The following is a 19892-nucleotide window of genomic DNA, read 5'->3' on the forward strand; positions in this document are numbered from 1 at the left end:
ATTTTGTTCTAGCACTCAGCACAAAAGGACTACATTTTCTAAAGACCAGTAGCATGCTATTAGTGCTAGCTAATGATAGCTCATGTGTCATACTGGAAACAAGCTTCATAGACCTGGAATATGTCATATGAATCATGAACAAACACTGAATTGGCCCAGAACCTTTGATATGCTTACCAATTAAATGTAATTATCATTGAATTTAATATATTTAATTTTACAATGACTTTGCAGTTCTTTGGATATCAAAGGCATCACAAATCCAGCATGCTTATCATTTATGACACTTCTGCTCTGAGAATTTCTTGCAGCATGCAAAGAACTCTCTGTAGGGTATATGTGATGTGTTGCACAAGCAAGCTAATCTAATATTGACCTGACCAGTAATAAAATCCATTTAGAAGCTGCAATAGTACGTAATGGTTTTACCTGCAATTGATGAAATGTTCCTGAAACAATCTGTAGTTCAGTTTGAGCAATAGTGGGGGTTTACTTGACACAGAATACACTGCTAGTGAAGGTAATTCTTGTATATGATGTCTTAGTAAAGAACCCCTTCTGTTAACAGACTTTTAAGGATTTAAATATATTTAAGTCCAGTGTAAAATACTTATTTTATGGAGCCAGATCCTGCAGTCCTTGCACAGCTAAAACTTCCATGGAAATCAATGGGAGCTTTTTAAAGTATAATAATAAGGACCTGCCCAGGGTCACTGGCATAACACAGCTCTGCTGCAATGCTTTATGTGTAAGCTCCAACCTTCTCTGTCTCTTGTAAGAGGCAGAGATCAAAAGAAGACCAAAGATCACGATACAGAAACCCATGTGAATTCAAGATGATAAAGACCCTCATTAAATAAAAAGAATGGCATCAAACAGCATGGCACATAATGTTGGCGCACTTTTTGTTTGGCTAATGTTTATAAAATAATGTTAAAATATCTTAACTTTGTCCAGAATATTTCCAATGTATCAAGTGAATTTTAAGAAAAGTGAAGTTTAAAAAAAAGTCCTTACAGTAAGTTCAACGCCAATTATCATTTTGGGGAGAGCTGTAGCAATGCCTGCGATGGCAGAATTTGGCTCCGTATGTTCTGTTAGCAAAAACCTAGACCGTTTATATGATGTAAATTGCTTTTTAGAATGTTACTAGAGCTATAAACTCTGTAGGTCCAGATTATACATTCAAATTTCAGGGAGAGTTTGCCTCAGTGAACAACAAGGAGCTGTGCTTTATTTGAAAACTCTGCATGATGCTATTTTAAGAAAAACAAAATGACAAAAAGCCCACAAAGAGGTATTTTGGATATAAACTTTTGGATAAATAAAATTAAATCAAGGGGCTGATCCTTCAATCCTTGCAGGATCCTTGCAGGATCCTATCCTGCAGAAGGTTGGCATTGGGGGAAATTCCAGCAGGCCTTGGCCCAGCAGGAAAATGCCAGATTCCTGTTGACTTCATTGGGGCAACTCTAACGAGCCACCAGACCACGGCTAGACCCCAACTGCCTCCTTAACCATTGGGTTGACGGACCATTTGTTGTATCATTATTATTATTACTATTTTTAAACAGTGTGTGTGTGTGTGTTCTGCTTCCAACCAAGCTTCGCTTCCAGACGCAGGCGCGGCCGGCGTCCCGCCGGGCTGGGTCGGGTGCGCGGGAGGCGGTCGGAGCCCGCTGCTGACTTGGCGCCATTGTTGGTTTCGCTGTTGTAGGGCAAAGGCGCTAGGGCAGCCGATAAGGCTGTGGCCATGGTGATGAAGGAGATTCCGAGGGAGGAGTCTGCAGAAGAAAAGCCCCTCCTCACTGTGGCATCCCAGGTGGGCGGAGCGCGGGGCTCTGAGGGGGCCGCGGGCGCTGCGCGAGTCCCCAGCCCCACTGGGTGACCCATCCCGCGCCAGTGGCATCCCAGTGCTTCACTGAGGGGGGAAGTAGCCTGGGGTAAATAATGGGGGTTTAGATGTTTTGACATGAAAATTTAAACAAAAATGCATTTTTCTCCCCAGTTCAGTAACCAGAAGGTTGTTTAAAGCTAGTTTAAAATCTCGGTTCTAATTCATGCCATCAATTGTCCTGCCATAAATACTCATCTGCAATTCATATATAAAATATTCCCATTGGCGCACAGTAAAATAAGAAACAACCAGTTCACATTAGTGTCATTTCCGATATCTCAGATCCCACTCCTAAGCTCTACTGGGGCTCTGCTCCTGGTCTGGATCAGAATATGTGACTTTGCACATCTCATTGCTTTCATTTCTCCACCTTCAGTTGAAGGAAGGACGTATGTCCCCACACTAAATCTTACACATACCTTGGAGTAGCCAAGGTGGTTCCATTAGTTTCTTAAAGACAGTAGCTGAACACAACTGTAAATCACAGCACTCTTGTTACAAGAGTGGATTTTATTCCCTCATGTTGCTCACGTACATGAATTTGTTCCCCAGGCAAGTGCATTTAGTTTCCTGCCGATATTTACTGCACACAAATACTTCCAGCTCATCAGGAATGGAAATTGCTGGAAGTTGTTTTATGTGAGAGCCTTAAGCAAAATCCACAGTCCTATTTTATTCCCTTCATGATTTAGGATAACAGCCCCTGTGCTTTAGAAAGTTCTAAGATGCACACACACCAGCACGTACTTCTCTAGCAGAGCGTCACAGATGTGCTGCACTAATACACATTCTAGAAATACCATCTACTAATTTGGAAACCAGGTCTGGCACTTCCTCCTCAGCCCCTGTTGAACACCAGGTTTTGTTGATGGTGAACTCCAATGTCTATGAAGAAACTGCACAGAGGAAAAACATGCTCTGTTTAAGGCATCATTTCTGATTTTCTACTAAGTGATTAACAAACAATTAGAAACCCACATAAAATGCTGCCCCCTTTAAGCCTTCACTGCGCCAAAAAAAAATTGACATGCAAAACTTCCATTGGCTTCAACAGGGCCAGGAGTTCAGCCTGGGTTCATTAAATGTTTAACTCACCATTTGTAGTGGCTGTCTGTCAGTCTCCTCAGCAATAGTCTATGATAAATTTATGAGTAAAATGCTTGTGTCTGTTAGTCAGTGTAATTTCTTCCACTAAACACAAATACCTACTTCCCTGCTATGCACCAAAGGGGTGCAGAAGCCAAAAGGAAGCAGAATCAAGTGAAAAAGTGAGTATTTTCCATAGCCATCTCTGCATCATGTATGTGTGATGTGCAGCTGTACGACCACGTTGCATACGTCATTTGTCCCCTAATTGTCTGGCTGAAGTGTTGGTTTGAGATGCTGTCACTGCAGTGTGTCCATGTGAACCCCTCATCCCAACCATCCATGCAGGATAATGCTCTGCTGTGTCAACCATCCCCATCCCAGTGTCTGTCTCTGCTCTTTACATGATGAAACAGATGGATGTGGTTGCTGCTCACAGGGTAGAACAAGTTCCAAATTGACTGCAAACTTCCCAAGACAGATGGGTCAGGAGAATAAAGTCTGGTCTTTCCAAAGTTCTCACCACCACCAAACCCAGTGTGGGCAGATCCACATCACAGGAAGAATTAAGTACATTGGGTATCTATGCTGCTCCTCACAGCCACCTAAGCAAAAAACCTGCAAGTGAAATTCAAGGATCAAGCCCAGACAGAGGAGCACTGGCTTTTCTTAGAGAAAAAAAAGTGAAATCTCCCATTTCCAAAATCCTTGATGAATGGAGGATTAATTATGTCTGACTGTGGACACAGACTCCACAGGAAGCATAACTGGAATCTGATACACAAAGAAGAGTCTCTAAAACCTCTTTTTGATAGTGATAATGTACATAGGCCCCTGAGTTTGTATTTTAAAATGTGTCTCTTTGCTCTCTTCCTCTGTAAAACGTTAAAAACCTATCCAGCACAGAACAAGACAGATAAATAGTCACATTTTATTGTAATGCTCCTAGCAAAGCCCAGCCTGTAAAATATGACACCTGTCTTTTGACATAAATACTGTGAATTAAATTTAAATGAAGCTTCCAATTCCCGGATTATTTTATATCATCAGATCTGGAGGCAAATTTTCAAATAACATGAACCAAAAAAGTACTGCAGACTCCTGTGGGGCAGTGGCAGGAGATGGCAAGTGGGAATCTCAATCACCATTCCAGCAGTAATGAGTGTACTACAGTAAGCAGAGGGGTATTCCTGGTAATTGAATAGACCTTTCAGTATTTATTTTTTGTAATCCAGTCTTCCTGTCTCAATTACCTTCCATAAAAGTCACTTTCTTCACACTTACTAGTGTGAAAAAGGATTCAGTAGCTGCCAAATTTAATACTTTAAGCATCCAGAGAGTGATCTTTCAGTTTTAACAGGATTTTGTAGAATATAACTCTATCCATGTTGCTGTCTCCCTTTATCTTTTAAAAGATAATTCATAAGAGACTGGGACAAATGAAAAAAAGGTATTTTTTTTCATATGAATAAAACCTAGAAAATGTGTAAGAAAGCTTGCTGAAGGTTCAAAGATTAACTGGATATTGAGCTATGAACCAATTACTTCTACCTGAAGCAGAGAAATAAATGAGAAAAATCATGCATAAATTTGGTTTTAATTGCAAAATAAAATTTTTGTTTAACCTCTTCACAGCTTTTTTGCATTTGTCAGGAGAAAAAAACCTTGCTTCAGAATTACTTTCTAATGAGAAATTTAAACCTAAATATGCCCTGAAGTCAAAGTTTAATTGTGCAGTCAGCTATGAAATTCCCAATTTTCTACAGGTCAGTGAACTTCAAAGGATCTGATTCAATCACATTCTTCGACCCAGACTTATACTTTTAAATATGATTAACTGCTTTATTGAGCAGTAAAAAAGTTCATGCTTTGCCAGCAAAAACAAAAGGAATCTCACAGTGTCACAGGAGTTATTTGTCCCAGGTCCATCACACCTAATTTAGATTCCTTATCAGAGCACACAGGTTGGAAAGCTGCTACTCATGGTAGGATCCCTATAAAGATAACAGAAATAAAGAAGAACTGCAGGGAGGGATTGACATCCATGACAATCCTGTGGCAAATATACTCTGGAGTTATATGGAACAGAAATGGGACTCCATGAAAACATCACCAATAGGAAAAAGAAATGCAAAATATATCTTGAAAGCTATTCCCCACTTCTGCTTGTGACTGAAAAATACAGGAGCTGCCTACTTAGAATTTACAGGACCCACACAGACGTTGCTCAGAGCAGTTTTGATCTCGAGCACTTATAATTTAAGAAGTTAACCTTCAGAACACTTAGGGTTTAGAATTTGAATTGGAAAGAAGGAATTTAAAAAGCTGGAATTACATTATAAGAAACATGCTGAAATTCGTCCTCCCCTGTGAAAAATGCAGGCTACAGCGCACGTCAGAAAAAGAGATATGTTGCATGACTACACCCCAATTAACTGCACCAGATGCTTAAGGCTTTTTTATGGTCTTTAAGGTATTAGTTAGCATTCAGAGTAGGAACTATTATTTTTTAAGTGAACTTCATTTGCATGCCAACACTTAGTTGATCTAAGACCATTTATATTTGCTTAAGGGCTTGTGAATAAAATACTCAAACATTTCCACTGCTGAAATCCCACTGGTTTGGTTTTCATTTGCTTTTATATATGTTTGTATGTATGTATGTGTTTACTTATTTTGGTGGTGGTGGTGTGTTTTTGCTTAGGTTTAGTTTTCTTTTTTTGCTTGCTTTGTTAGGCTTTTTTTATATTTGTTTTGTTCTGGTGCTTTTTTGTGGGTTTTGGTGGGTTGTTTGGGTTTTGGTTTTTTTTATAATCTCTAACAGGAGATTTTTAAATGCTTCCATTCAATTTTATAAGGGGAACAGATTAAAGATAGCTAATATTCAGCTCCCAATGTTGCTAGCAGATTTTCTGATGTGTGTACCAAGGGCTCACTACATGAATTTGATTGCATAATCACACTTTTCCATACAAAGTTAACAGTCCCATTTGAATCAATCATGTTCACTCTAAGCTTCTTAGCATTAGGCTTGCACTGACTTCCAGCCCACTCCATAAATGTTTTCTCAGTAACATTATAACAGAATGGTGGGATGTTCCAGTGGATGTAACTAGCTTCCCTTCTCTTTCACACCAACATAAACCAGAATTCACTGCATTTTAACTAAGTGAAATACATTCAGGTAAAAAAGGCAAAAATCATGCCAGTTTGAGTGATTGTCATTATCAAAGTCTGGATTGAATTCGTTGTACATTCCAATCTGCCCTCTAAAAACAGTAGGGACTTCCTCACTGATGTTGGGATAACTAGGCTTGAGATCCTATTTTTTTATTATTTTTAAAGGATTCATGATAAATTCATAAGCAGTATGTTCTATACATCTCAAATCTGATTTATTATAAAAGCTTTGAGTAGTTTGTCAGGGGACACAACCTAAGTCCTACTGATAGCTCTTTTTCATCTATTATTAGGACAGGGTAAATACATGAAGAACAAAAAAAATGAAATAAAAAAATGAATAAATGCATGCATAGCAGTACAAATATTAATTGGTTCTTTACCTCTAAATTAAATATTGCTCAAAACTTATTGCTTTTAGGGCCATATGCATAATTTCAGCAGAAATACTCTCATGAGTACAATAAAATTGCCTTGACAATATACTTAAAAGTCATAAATTGGCTGCTTTCCTAAAGTTATGTAGATTTCTCTGTCACATAAATTAAATACATTTTTCCATGAAATAACAGTTTTAATTTGAAATTACCATGGGAATTGATGGTGTCATATTTTTAATAAAGTAAAAAAAATTAACCATACTGTTTCATACATTGTAAAATGCCTTACTATTCCTTAAGGACAGAAAGACTGGACAAACTTTTTTTGTGAATAATATAATATACCAGTTTAGCTCTGGTTTTTATATTAATTAATAGGAGTTACTTTTCAGAAACTTCTTGGCTCTTCATTCATGAATACTCTGGGTATGAATATACTGTCCTGATAAAGAGTTGCAAACCCTGAGCTACTGTTCTAGATTCACTGAACTTGTTGGTTTTTCAGTGAAAGTGTTCTATTGAATTGCAGTTCACAAACAGCTTATGAGTTTAAGCTCTTCAATTTGCTGAAAACATCCCAAAGCAGCCAGACATTCCATGACAGATTCCTAAAGGGAAAGGCCAAGTAACAAGAACATCCTGATTCCTGTGATCAGCACAGTAGCACATCCAAAACCATAGCCTGACTCTAGATATGCTACAGAACATAGTTTGAGAAGAAAAATCCACAGAAAGGACAAAAAAAATCCATGTGCTTTTCAAGCAGTTACAGCCCATATGCAAAGAAACAGCAATGATCTCAAATTATCTGTGGTGATGACAAAATGTTGTCTTTGATCCCTGTTGTAGATCTTCAGCCTAGACAATGGTATGGGGAGGGGAGAGGCTAAAACAGAAATCACCAGGTAACACCACAAAGAAAACTCATGGCCAAATGATAAATGAAATCTTCTAACACCCAGGAGGAGGAGGCACTCCATTTTAGATAACACCTTCCTGCACCAGGCAGATTTACAATAAATCACATTTCTGTATGGCTAAAGGCCAAACTGCCAGTCACAGTTAAAATATAACAAGAGTAACTTTCCTCTTCTTCCCCCATGGCTCTGGTCCAGCAGGACAGTTAAGCATGTGCTTAACCTTGAGTTTTGCAGAGCATGTTTAAGTGCTTTGCTGGAGCCAGGCCAAAATGCATGGGCCAGACATGACTCGCATGTTAAACCTCCTTTAGCCAGACCAGGCTGAACAGAGGGAAGGAGACATTGAAATGTGAGATGTTTCATTTTACCTTGCAAAAAACACCATAACTTGTACAGTTCAGCATGTAGAAACACAGGCAGGGTGTTGGTGTGACACAGAGATCACAACAAGAGCTGTCACCCAGCAATGCAACAGCTCTTTGTGGAGGTGCAACATAAACAAGGGTTTTAAACAATACAGCTGGCACCTGAATTCAATATCCAATGCAGTGTCTATAACCATCCTCCCACAGCTTCTCTGACTTCACACAAACCCTGACAGCCATAAGTCTCGGTGGGTGACTTGGCTTGTGTGATTTCAGGTAAGAAATTGCCACCTCTGATTCACAGGCCACTCCACACCCTTCCTACTACTAGCAACAGAGCACTGGAGAGCAGGGCTGGTCTTCAGAGAGGCAGCAACACCAAAGTGCTCTTTGCAAGAGGGTGCAATGAATTCATCTCAGAGCTTCCCACAATTCATGTGAGGTGGAAGTCAGTTACACTACATGCTGTGTGAATCGACTCTCCTGGTGAAAACCAAATATTTGGCTCTCAAATCAGCTTAATTGGAATATGAGTACATTCATAGTAGTGACAGAGAAAAATTAATGTACCACTCTGGCACAAGGATGATGTAAAAAGCCAAGAAGTAATCACACTTACTATAAAAGAGTAAATAAAGTGTGTGAAGCAGTAATTTTGATTGTGAAATCTTTATTAACATACTAGAAAAGTGAGAAAAGAAGAAAACCAAAACTCTTGCAATTTAAATTTTATCACAAGACCACTGATTTTGTCAGGAGTTCCCTCTCCAAACATCCCTCTGCAACCAGAAAAGGAAGTCTTCCAGTTCTTACCCTGCCAAGATAGTGATCCACAGGCACAACTCTCAGGCCAGTACTTCCAGTTATGCTCTAGAAAACAATAACCTCAATTTCCAGTTGTGGTTCCCATTTACCAGTTTTCAGAAAGACCCAGGTAGTAGAAATCAATTGATTTGTTTCCTCTTACCCCAGTGAGTGCCACCAAAGATCCTGGGATGCCAGCTATGTGCAGAAACCTGTCTGTCAGGAAACCGTTGCTGTGTATCATAAAAATAATTAGTGATTGAAATGAGCTGATGCCTCTGCCTAAGCATAACACTTACAAGCTGCTGGAATCGATCTGACTCTTTTACCTGTTTGTCCAGTCTCACCCAAAGAGCAGACAAGTTTCTCAGAACAAAGTTCAAAAATACAATTTTTCCAGTAGAAAATCTGAGTTAGATGTTTCCTGCCTTCTCCCATGCTCAGGACAGGTTCATTACCACTCTCTGAGCCTTCTGGAGCGGCTCATGTCACTGGTGCAGCTCAACCACGCTCTCACCACACAGATTGGGCAGTACAGGAAAAAGTCTCAAGTGTCCAGGAGCAGCTTTGCTGCTGAACTGTACAGGGGATTACCCAGTAGTAGTTTGGGGCATCTTAAATTAGTACCATGAGTAATTCAATCAGGCTCAGGTGAAAAAATGGATCCAATCCAAAATCCAATCCAACTCACTTTGGTAGTGAATTACATATAAATTTTAGATGCCTCTTGAGCCAGTCCTTCTAAAATAAATCCCATATATAGCCAGGGGAAAGCTAGGTGCCTTTGAGAGCCTCCTGAGGAACAACCTAAATTGGGCAGGCATGATCTCCCTCTGGAGTTGCTTTTCTAGGCATTTATCTCTCCCTATTGAACATGAAGGGAATTTAAGCACTTAATTTAAGAGAACTAGTTCACTCTGTGCTCAAAACATAGGTGCTAATTAGCTGTCCATGCCTGACTGGAAACCTCTCCCCCAATTTAGAGACTAAATAATTTATCTTAAAGACTAGCATTATGTTATGCCCTTGTAAAATTTAAAAAAAAAAACAAACCAGTATGCTTTGTGCATTGCAAACAGATAAAAATCAGGAATGCAGTAAGAGAGTATATACAATGGGATGGAAGGACCATAATTTACAGTCACTGCTAAATGGTCTTTGCTTTGAGTATTTTGAAGCAGTGGGGCTGATATCAGACTCTTTGGACTCTCCCAGTATCTCTCCTGAAGCACCCAGAAGCCCCACTTACATGCTTTTTTGGAATGACAAAGTCCAGTAGCAGTACTGGGATGAGAAAACCACCTTTTTCTGTTGGGCTGTTCCCAGAAGACTCATTTGAATTTAGGAGTATCTTATACTATGGATGACTCTCTTCAAGTGTGTTGGTAGTAGGGAATATCAGCCTCCACAGATTTCACATATCCCTCAATTAAAGGAGTGCATGGGTGTCTTCTTGAATTAAAGTGAATCTTATAAAGCAAATTTAAGTTCCTAGAGACATTATGAGAATTTATGGCACCCACTGGCTAAATTAGTATTGAGAAACTCCCATTTTCCCAGGCTGAGTCTGTACCCCTTGGCGTGGGCACAGATATTGGGCACATAAATCCGGTGTGGGATCGGCCACCCTGCTCCTGCCCCCAGTGCTGCTTCTCCAGCACCCAGAGATGCTGGGTGACTTGCCTAATTTCACTTTGCTTCCCTCATCTGCAACACAGAGATAATACTCTTCAGCTCTGTGGTGATGCCAGGCTTGATTCATGAGTGTTTTAAGGCATTCTGTGATTTTCAACCTGAAAGGAGCTTGAGAACCATAAATTATTGGTTTAATATAGATCATAGTTTTCATCTCATAAATCTTTTATGCACGACTCCAAATTCATGCCTGATATAACTCTAATAACTTGAGCAGTATTAAGTGAGGGATAAATTTGGTACAGTATATGAGGCAGCAAAATGAAATTCCGAGTGTGAGACCAAGGGCTTAACAAGTGGCACTGCTTACACAATAATGTCAGAAACCTGCCCTACTGCCCACTTCCTTACAAAAAAAAAATATCATCTCATGGCACTCTTATTTGTTAAGTCTTAATTCATCATTAAATGTCTGCTTCACATCAAAATAGTATTTTTCTAATATTTTCTATTGCTATACACACGTAATTTGTGTTTATTGAGAATTAGTAGACATGGTCATGTATTTGCTATCTGTTTTGACCCAAATATTTGAGATAAAAGCAGATTTTATTTCACAAGAGCAAACCTTTCAATAAGACATTCCTACAGCTTCTAGTCCTTAGCCATGGGAGCACAGGACACAGGAATAGGAGGGATCCTCTGGGTCACAGTCATGTCATAAACAGCGGTGTAGAAGGCTTGGCAAAAGCCATTTTAAATAGGTGGGCATTTTGTCCCCCTACAGTAAAAAAAAGAATACTGTTCATACAGTTCACTGCTGTGATAGGTCAGTTCTTTTAATTCCTAGACCAGATGTACTCATGCCCAGTTTAGAACTCTGCTTTCGGGCCAACATTTCTCTACAGCTGACATAACTTTCCTCCTCCAGTGTCGTCTGACCACTGTCCCTTTGTGTGTACATGAAGAATAGCTACATTGCTACTCAATCTTCATTTTGTCAGTCTAAGCAAGTCAAACTCTTTTAGTCTTCCTCTAAAACGCAATAAATCTAATAAACATAATAAAGAAAATTCTAAGGACATGATAACCATCTTTGAAAGGGAAAAAAAAATTATCAGACCTCATGCTTCAATTAGACCTTGGAAAAATTCAGATCTTTATTGATTCTTGTCTCCTTCCCCTCCACAACTCTGATTCTTAGCATTATTTCTGGTCTTCCCAGAGTTTATCCTCTGACCTCTGTAGCAGGTTTGGGCAATAAATTGCCTTTCCAGTTGATCTTCAGATTTTCTATTCTTCACTGTCTGCAGTGAGTGATCTTGGGTGCTTTGGTTCTCATAATCTTTCTTCATTTCATCCTTGCCCCGTTCTTTCCTATTAAAGAAAATTTCCATGGAATGTAATGGGAAACTTGATAAGCACCTGAATCTTATGTGATAATGCACCCCATTGATAGTCTTATAGATACTTCCTATAAGGTTTTATATTTACACTGATTCCTACAGAACTTCTTATTTCTTCCCTCCTGTCCCTCTCCAAATGGTCTAGGACTTTTCCTTATGCTGTGTAAATGCAGAAAGAAAAATATAACAAGCAACTTTTACTGATATCTGGACAAAATTTTAAAATACTAAAAGTAGTTTGGATAAGACTTAACTCTTGAGGCATCCACATTCATGTTTTTCAAAAATAGTCATGAGTAAGGACTGTCATCAAATCATAAAAAGAAAAATAAGGTCTGCTTTAGTCTCAAATATCAGCATTAGGTAAATTTGTAGACCTGGGGATAATGGAAATCAAAGGTGTGCAGTTGATATAAATGCAATTTCCAATCAAGTGATGAGATTTACCAAATTAAGCATGTGCCTTCTGTGCATTGAATGAGACAGCAACCTGGACAGTCAATCCAGAGTCAAACTCCCCCTGATTAGGTCCCTGGTGAGGTGCATCTGCAGTCTGGGTTTAGCACATGTACATTTGGAGTTTGGGACAGATTTCTAAATTCAGAGCCCACATTTGCACATTGTGCTGCACTCAGCTGGGCAGGCAATCACTCATCTGGCTTCCATGGTGCTCATGGAAATTGGTATTTTAGTGCAAAACTCTAGGTCCTGGGAAAAAGCATTTGTGCACACACACAGCAATATCAGCTTAAATGTTTAATCCATCAAAATAGTGGGCTTGTTATTTCAATAGCTCCAGTATTTTGCTGCAGCTTTGCAATGCAGAAATCAAGTACTGAACAGCAGTGAACCTAATCTGGTTTGCTGTAATAACTTTAGAGATAATCCTGCTGCTGGAGTAGCTCAGGGCCAGTATTTAAGAAATATGAGGATGAGTAAATACCCTTTTTGGCCACTTTTAGTCCATGTTAGCATCCTAAATTTAAAAATTCAAATGTATCTGAGCGAAAATTTTGAAAATTCAGCAATGGTAAAAGAGTTAGAACAGAGGGGCAAGAAGAAGAGTGGAGGAGATAAAATAAAGCTGAAAAAGCTCCAGACAAAAGCAACAGTGGGAAAACATTTTTTCAGAGAAAAAACTTAGGATACTAAGATAAAGTTAGTGCAGGGCACACCATCAGACATCCCTCCAGCTCAGCTTAGGTCTTGATCCTCTAATCAGAGATAGATGGCAAAGAGGAGACTTTTATTCCTGAGACTGGTACTGTTTTGTCTTTTTAATTTGTCATACATTAAATGGCCCATAATACAGAGATTTCTGTCAAGTAGCAGAACACCAATGCATTTATGCAACTAAAAATGGAAAACTGCTCCTAGATAAAAGGTGTTTTATGAGTCTTCCCACAGTCAGAACTCATGCAGGAAGTTCATACACTCACCAGGCTCCATTCACTGTCATTCACATGTTGTATGGCAGAGAAGTGTTTCCTGCCTCAGCAGGTTATTGTTTAATGGGCTAATGCTTATTTGCAAGGTGAAATGCTATTGTGGAATTTCTGTGAGGGAGCATGTTACTTGTGGGGAAAAAAAAAGGCCACTTCCAAAAAAGAAAGCCCTGCTTAGCCTCCTGGTGAAAGAGAAGGGCAACTTCACCATGGATTTGAAGGGAGCTGCATCAGGCCCTGTAACTTTAGCCCTATAAGCAATAGTATGCAATAACTGCTAAGGAAAAATCATCTTGCTGCTTTATTCTTGTGTGATTTGTTAAACTGGAATATAATTTTGCCCCAAAAGAGTAACTAAAGCTTTTTTTATTTCAATCCCGGTGCTATTTGTGCATCTTCTAATTGCAACATCTTACTCTCACAATTAAAAATAAAGCACATGATATTGTGAGAATATGTTTTATCTCTGTAAATTCTGCATCCCAAGAATGCTCTGTGACCTGGGGTTCTTTGTTGCTAGCTGGTGAATGAGCAACAGGAGAGCAGACCCCTCCTGAGCCCCTCCATTGATGACTTTCTCTGTGAAACTAAACCAGAAGCTGTTGCAAGGCCTGTAACATCGAATACTGCAGGTAAACAACATTCTTTACTATCCCTCAATAGAGAAAAATCGTTTTAGTTTTAGCTTAATTACAGCACATTTCTGTCAAGTGATTTCTTGGTTTGTTACAGTTTGCACAAAATCACAAACTGGCATTAAAATTGCCTGACCTGTTAGCAGAAAAACTATGTTCATTACATTTTAGGAGAAAGCTGATGTGATTCAAGTCACATCAATTCTAGCAGATCTTTGGGGCTGAAATTAAGGCAATTTGTTTAAGTCTCACAGGATGTACATATGAGCTTGAATCAATTCTCTGTATTTGGGTTTGCAAAATTTTAACCTCTGGGAAAAGCCACATTTAGTCTGATTTTAATCAAACCCATTCCTTACTCTAGGAAGATTTTTTTTTAAATGAAATCTTGGATGAGATGTTAGAGAGAAAAAGTGGTGAGGCATCAAAACACTTTATCCAAGCTGAGTTCAGACTCTTTATTAGTGAAAGGATCTAATATTTTGCTTACCTCCTTTGCATTGCAATGAGGTAGTAGAGAAGATAACAAAAAGTAAGAGTGAATCCTGAAAACCTTTTGAATGATACTGAATTCTATTTGAAATATATTGTCCTTTGGAAGTATTTTTAGAAATTGGCCCCCTCCTACTCAGTATCTATGCAAAGGTAATCGATGCTGTTGAGCAGATCAACTGAGAGACAATAAAATCAACACAGCACTTCTGTGTTCTCTTGCTGTTTCATAAAAGGACTTGGCTTGTTAGAAGCCATTTAATTAAAATTTATATACATGCAAATTATTAAATGAATAATTGACAGCTGAGTGATTATCTTCACATCTAATTAATGTGTCTAAAGCAGCATGCAAGTTCTAGTAACAAAAGCTGAAATACTGAATTAGATAACAGTTGTAAGTAATATTTTTTTCCCTTTAAAAATATAGCTGAAGATATTACAGGGGTGAATAAAACTATTTCAGATTGTTTAAGAATGGGTTTTTTTTGAAATGTACCTGTACATTTTATATCTGCCTTGAATATCTATCAGATTGGGGTGGGGGTTAATTAGATTTAGTTAATAATAAAATAAAAATTTATTCTATGAAGATTGATGAAATTCAGTGATTTCCAAGAACACAGATAAAGCACTGCAAGAGATAATGCAAATTGATCTGTCAAAAACACCTGCCCTGTAACACTATGATAAAGAAGGAGTTTTTCTACCTTTTACATGCTAAAGAATTGTAAATGTTACTCTTTAGGCAACTTGTAAAAGAAGAACTGAAATTGAACATTCCTTTCATACTGATACAGTCCTTAATAGAAATGGCATTAGACTTTATGTTCAGTATTTATGCCCCAAAGGACAAGCAGCAATAACAGTAAAAACCATACTAAGCATATCTTCATTCCTTTGTGACCCATGTCCACCCCAGGAGCTGTGTGCTCCAGCTATTCCCAAATGGATTTTGGCACAACAGCAGTGCCCTAAGCTGCTATTACCAGCACTTGATAAATCATAAGATTAAACCAAATCTTATCTAAAAGCTCAGTTGTACAGGGAACCATCACAACAGAGGAAAATCTATGAAGGCCCCAGCCATTAAGACCTCAGATGTCTTTAAGAGTTTCAGAGGAAAAGCCTTTTTTGCAAATCTGCTGAACTTCAATCAGTTAAGCACCTGAAATCCCCAGTCATATTTTAATATACTGGTCATCTTCTTTAGCCAGGAAATACACACCTACTCTAGCCAAATGCAAACACATCAGTAATTTTTTCCCCAATCAAAACAAATCTTTAAAAGTGAGCTGTTTGAATTAAAAAAAACACTGAATTTTAACATTTTGTCTCTAAGTATTATCAACAGGTCTGGATCTCTTGGATCTTAGTGAACCTGTCTTACAAACCCAAAACAAAGCAAAGAAATCAGAGAATCCTTCAAGAAGTGAAGGCTTAAAAGCTTCAACACACAGAAAGAAGACAGAGAATCCTGACCTGATCAGTGTGGATTCTGAGCAGAAAGTCCAGGCTGTCAGAGTTGCAGACAAGTCTTCTCTAGATTTAGGTAAGAGTGTAGCTATTTTATCAGTGCTCCATAGCCCTGCTTAGCACGAGTTTCTCCTGGCTACTGTCACAAAATAATGAGCAACAGCAGAATTTTTGCTGCACCACATTTCAGCAGGGTAACAATTGCTCCCCATTATAAACAACTTGAAACACTTTAAACCTTAAACTCTGAACACATTTTACATTTTGCCTTTGCCATTATAACTATTAAGTTGTCACTAAGTGTGCTAACAAAGTTTTGACAGTTCTTTGTAAAAAGGAATTTAGTCAGGGTGTGTAAAATGGTAGAAAAATCTGTAGGAGTGTGATGAGAAATTGGTGAAGGACACAAATGAGAGGCAGCCCATATTGATGTCCTTTTCAGAGCTGCAGGTGTCAGAAATGCACATTTATATCTGTAAATACTGCTTTATCTATGCATACCAGAGAAAAAAATCCATTCTTGACAAGAGAGATATATTTATACAGACTGAAAAAAAATCCCCAAAACAACTCAATATCCTGCCAAGCCTGATCTATCGACAAGCTTTGGAAAAGGTGAATTTAATTTAGTTCCATCCAAACTAAATTACTTGCAGTGCAACTGAGAAATTTGCAAGGTAAATGTAATTTATACCAAGGCAGCAAATTTTCCATTCATCAGCACAGAAATTCTTTTAGAGACCTTTATCTTCAAACAGGAGCTGAACATCTGATCTTTGCAAAGTGAGTCTGACATATGACTGAATAATATCAGTTGCCTACATAGTCATTTTTGCATGTTAGTCTCTAAAAGAAGCTTTATTTTTACAATTTGACTAAATGACATACAAATCACTGATTTTAAGTCAAGACTTACACTGAAGTTCTGGCCATGAATACTAGCAGATTTAGAAAAATGTTGTGAATTTCCAAATATTTTCACACTGTATCAACTAGAAAGGTGCACAATATTTCTGTACGTTGGGCTATATTAAAATATAGTCTTCAGTGTCATTATTTTCTCTACAACATACATTTAACAGAGGAGATAAAATTTTCAGCAGTAGTTTCTTTAGAAGATTCATATATTTCTGTTCTTTATTTTTCAGTTGATATTCAGACACAGATAGAGAAATGGGATGATGTCAGTTTTCATGGAGACAGGAGTAGCAAGGTCCACCCTTCTGCAGAGAGAACATCATCATCATCCAGAGCTCCATCAAAAGAGATTTTATGGTACAACTTTTTGCTTTCCTTACAAAAATATTTCCAGCCCAACTCTCTTACTTCACAGAAATGCTTGCTTGATAACAAATCATATTATTAAACCTGTTATGATAACATTAAATGTGTTCAAGCACATATTTTGGACAGTGTATCATAAGCAAGTGCACTATAAAATGCCATTTTGCTGGCAATTCTTAATGTAATGGAAAGTAGCAGGTGTGATTACTTAATAAATGGTGGTGAGAATTCTCCCGAGACATGCAGTGAAGGCCTTTATTGTGGTGATTGATTTTTAGACACTGACTGAGGCACAGTCTCGTGTCTTTGTCTAGCCTCAGTTTCCCTGTCTGTGAAATAGAAGAGTGAGAACACTGAGAAAGGTCCAGGCACTTTTGATAACTGCAAATTAAACAATTCAGTTGAAAGAAATAACCTGATTAATCAGTGTGTGCTTATGAACCTGAAAGACATAAGGCAGCGTGTCCTAGTGCTGAGTATGTAAATGCATTATTTCTAGGTCCACAGAAAACAGATCACAGTCTGAGCTGACTAATGTCAAGAGTGCCTTGGACTCTGATTCAGCATCAGAATTAGAACTTGCACCTGCAATACAGGTAAGATGATTTGGTAGGTTTATTAACAATAAAAAGGCAAGGAGGAACTTCCCACTGGCTAACCATTGACATTCTGGGAGAACTCTTCAAGGGATATTTTCAGGATCATCAGGGAAAATATCTTCACACACCTCTGAAATGAATAGGTTGTGAAATTAGCTATGTCAGCACCTGAAACATTCAGAGTTTAATACTGCAGTGAACTGTGACCTTCCTGTACAGAGGGAAAAACTTCAAACTACAGTTTACAACACCATCTTTTTTCCCTTCCTCCAGTTCTGAAATTAAGACTTCTAGTCTGAATTCTGCCATATTAAACATCTTCTACCCAAGTTAAATATCTATTCTTTAGGTCTCTTGGTCAGGCAGGAATCCCCAGAATTGGGAAATTGCTAAGGAAAACAGGAAGCAATCATTACACCAATGTTCATTAGCAGTTTATCTCCACAGGTGGGAGAGCAGTGTGGTCACAGGACTTTTTTCTGCTGGAAAAGGAACTCTAATACGGAGGGCTCTGGGCTAAAGGTTTGTAGATTTGCCCAATTCCACTGTTGTATTGTGTATTGGACAGGTCTTGCTGGAAATTATTACTTAGATTTGCATGTACGTATGCAGATACAGGTACAAATATTTACATATGCATTCAGATAGATCAGGTTGTTCACACACCTTCTTTGCTGCTTCTCACTTTTTAACTGAAATATTTCAGCCATTGGCACTGGAATGGGGAAGAGAGAGTTTTCTGGTGGATTAGCTTTCAGTTGAAAAAAATTTTCTCCCCTTCCATAGCTATTTTTAGGTCTGGACTTCAAAAACATTCTGTCAGATAGAAAATCTGGAAATTAATGGAAAATAATTGCCTCATTTGAAAATGAAAAAATGAGACACTACTTGCCAAGTGTGTATTCTGAGATTATACACCTTTTTTTTTTTTTTTTTTTTTTTTTTTTTTTTTTTTTTTTTTTTTTTCCAGAAAGTAGAAATAGAACCCAATTATCAGATCCATTTCTGGGTTTTTCTTAGGAAAAAAGTGTCCCTTACTTCCCTGCCATCTCTACATTAGAAACAGGGGTTTTTTTCCCTCTGGAATGCTTCACACTAATTGTAATGCATGATATCTTTCCTTTCTCTACAATAGATTTGTACATCTTAGTAATGGAAAAGATCTATTGCACAATGCCATCCACTTGAAATGGATGGCGTGTTCTCACATACTTTGTCCAGCTCATATTGAAGCACATCTGACCCTCTTTTAGGAAGCTGTTCTTCAGCCCAGTAGATCTAAATTCCAGGACATTAGTGCTCAACCAAGATGTGTGTAAGTCAAGTAGACAGTCACAGAATTTAAATGCTGTGGCTTTCTGTAAAAGCAATTACAAATTCAGTGTATCTCTAGTTTATATGGTCTATTTCCTGTTTCTCTTCCACTAGAATAACTGCAGATGCAAAAATCCACATTTTTCACTCAGTTTAAATTCAGTCAGTTGAGGCTCCATAATGTTTTGTAAAATGGCTGATACCTCAAAATAAAAAACAATGAAGTTAAATAAGCCAACTTGAAAAAAAAAAGCAGAGACTAAATTTCTTATCTGTTGTCTTGGTACATTTTATGTTTTGTCTTGGTTTGTCATAGCCTGCTTGTTTCAAACTTGTTGTCCATTTGAGCAACAAAATGTTATACTGGCAATTATTAGTGCAGAGAAATGACCTGAAGTGAGAATGTGCTTTTATTCTAGGTAGGTTACTTAGAAATGTAGTGGTTTTGTTCACTGCCTGCTTCATCCTGCTTGTACTTGGACTGTCAAAGTTGTCAGCTCCCAACACACAGGCTCATCTGTCTGGACCGAGTTCTTAATCTGCTTGCAAAAGAAATCACGTTAGGGCTTTTATCAAAGCATATGTTTTCCATACTTTGTCCTCTGTAGGTCTTGTCTATCTCATTTAAAGGTAACCTTTGCAAATGCAACACATTCTGCCATACCCCAAAGATTTCATCTTGTCAAACTTGCTGCAGGTTTCCATCAGCATTTTCCCAATCACCTCATCACTCATCTCTGACATGTCAGATTCAGCTCCTCAAAGTGAAATGCTAAGTAACTAGGTCATCTTTTCATTAAAATTATGCAATCTTCTTAACAAAATCCTGTGTTTACCAGCACTTGTGCCAATACAAAATCCAAAAGACAAGCCTTGAACTACTAAGGGAGAAACGTGTAATGGGTTTAAGGGAGAAAGGCTGTAATGGGCAGTGGTCACTGGTGGCTGTCACTGGGTGTGGCTGTCTTGCTTCT

General features: G+C 38.2%; 1 protein-coding gene across 3 annotated transcripts in view; it reads left to right on the forward strand.

The window, feature by feature from the left end:
* Nucleotides 1-1738: 1738 nt before the first annotated feature.
* The window catches only part of PEX5L (peroxisomal biogenesis factor 5 like), a 34302-nt gene continuing 16148 nt past the window's right edge, over nucleotides 1739-19892 (forward strand). Inside the window, exons 1-6 of one of the 3 annotated variants that reach the window (XM_069024192.1) lie at nucleotides 1739-1822; nucleotides 3127-3165; nucleotides 13639-13750; nucleotides 15588-15797; nucleotides 16870-16996; nucleotides 17505-17601. In XM_069024192.1, coding sequence (XP_068880293.1) covers nucleotides 1754-1822; nucleotides 3127-3165; nucleotides 13639-13750; nucleotides 15588-15797; nucleotides 16870-16996; nucleotides 17505-17601 — 654 coding nt within the window. In that variant the 5' untranslated portion in view covers nucleotides 1739-1753. The remainder of the gene's footprint in view (nucleotides 1823-3126; nucleotides 3166-13638; nucleotides 13751-15587; nucleotides 15798-16869; nucleotides 16997-17504; nucleotides 17602-19892) is intronic. The other 2 variants (XM_069024193.1, XM_069024194.1) reach the window with 2 other exon arrangements.

The sequence above is a fragment of the Aphelocoma coerulescens genome, chromosome 9 (assembly GCF_041296385.1).
Source record: "Aphelocoma coerulescens isolate FSJ_1873_10779 chromosome 9, UR_Acoe_1.0, whole genome shotgun sequence".
Taxonomy (NCBI): domain Eukaryota; kingdom Metazoa; phylum Chordata; class Aves; order Passeriformes; family Corvidae; genus Aphelocoma; species Aphelocoma coerulescens.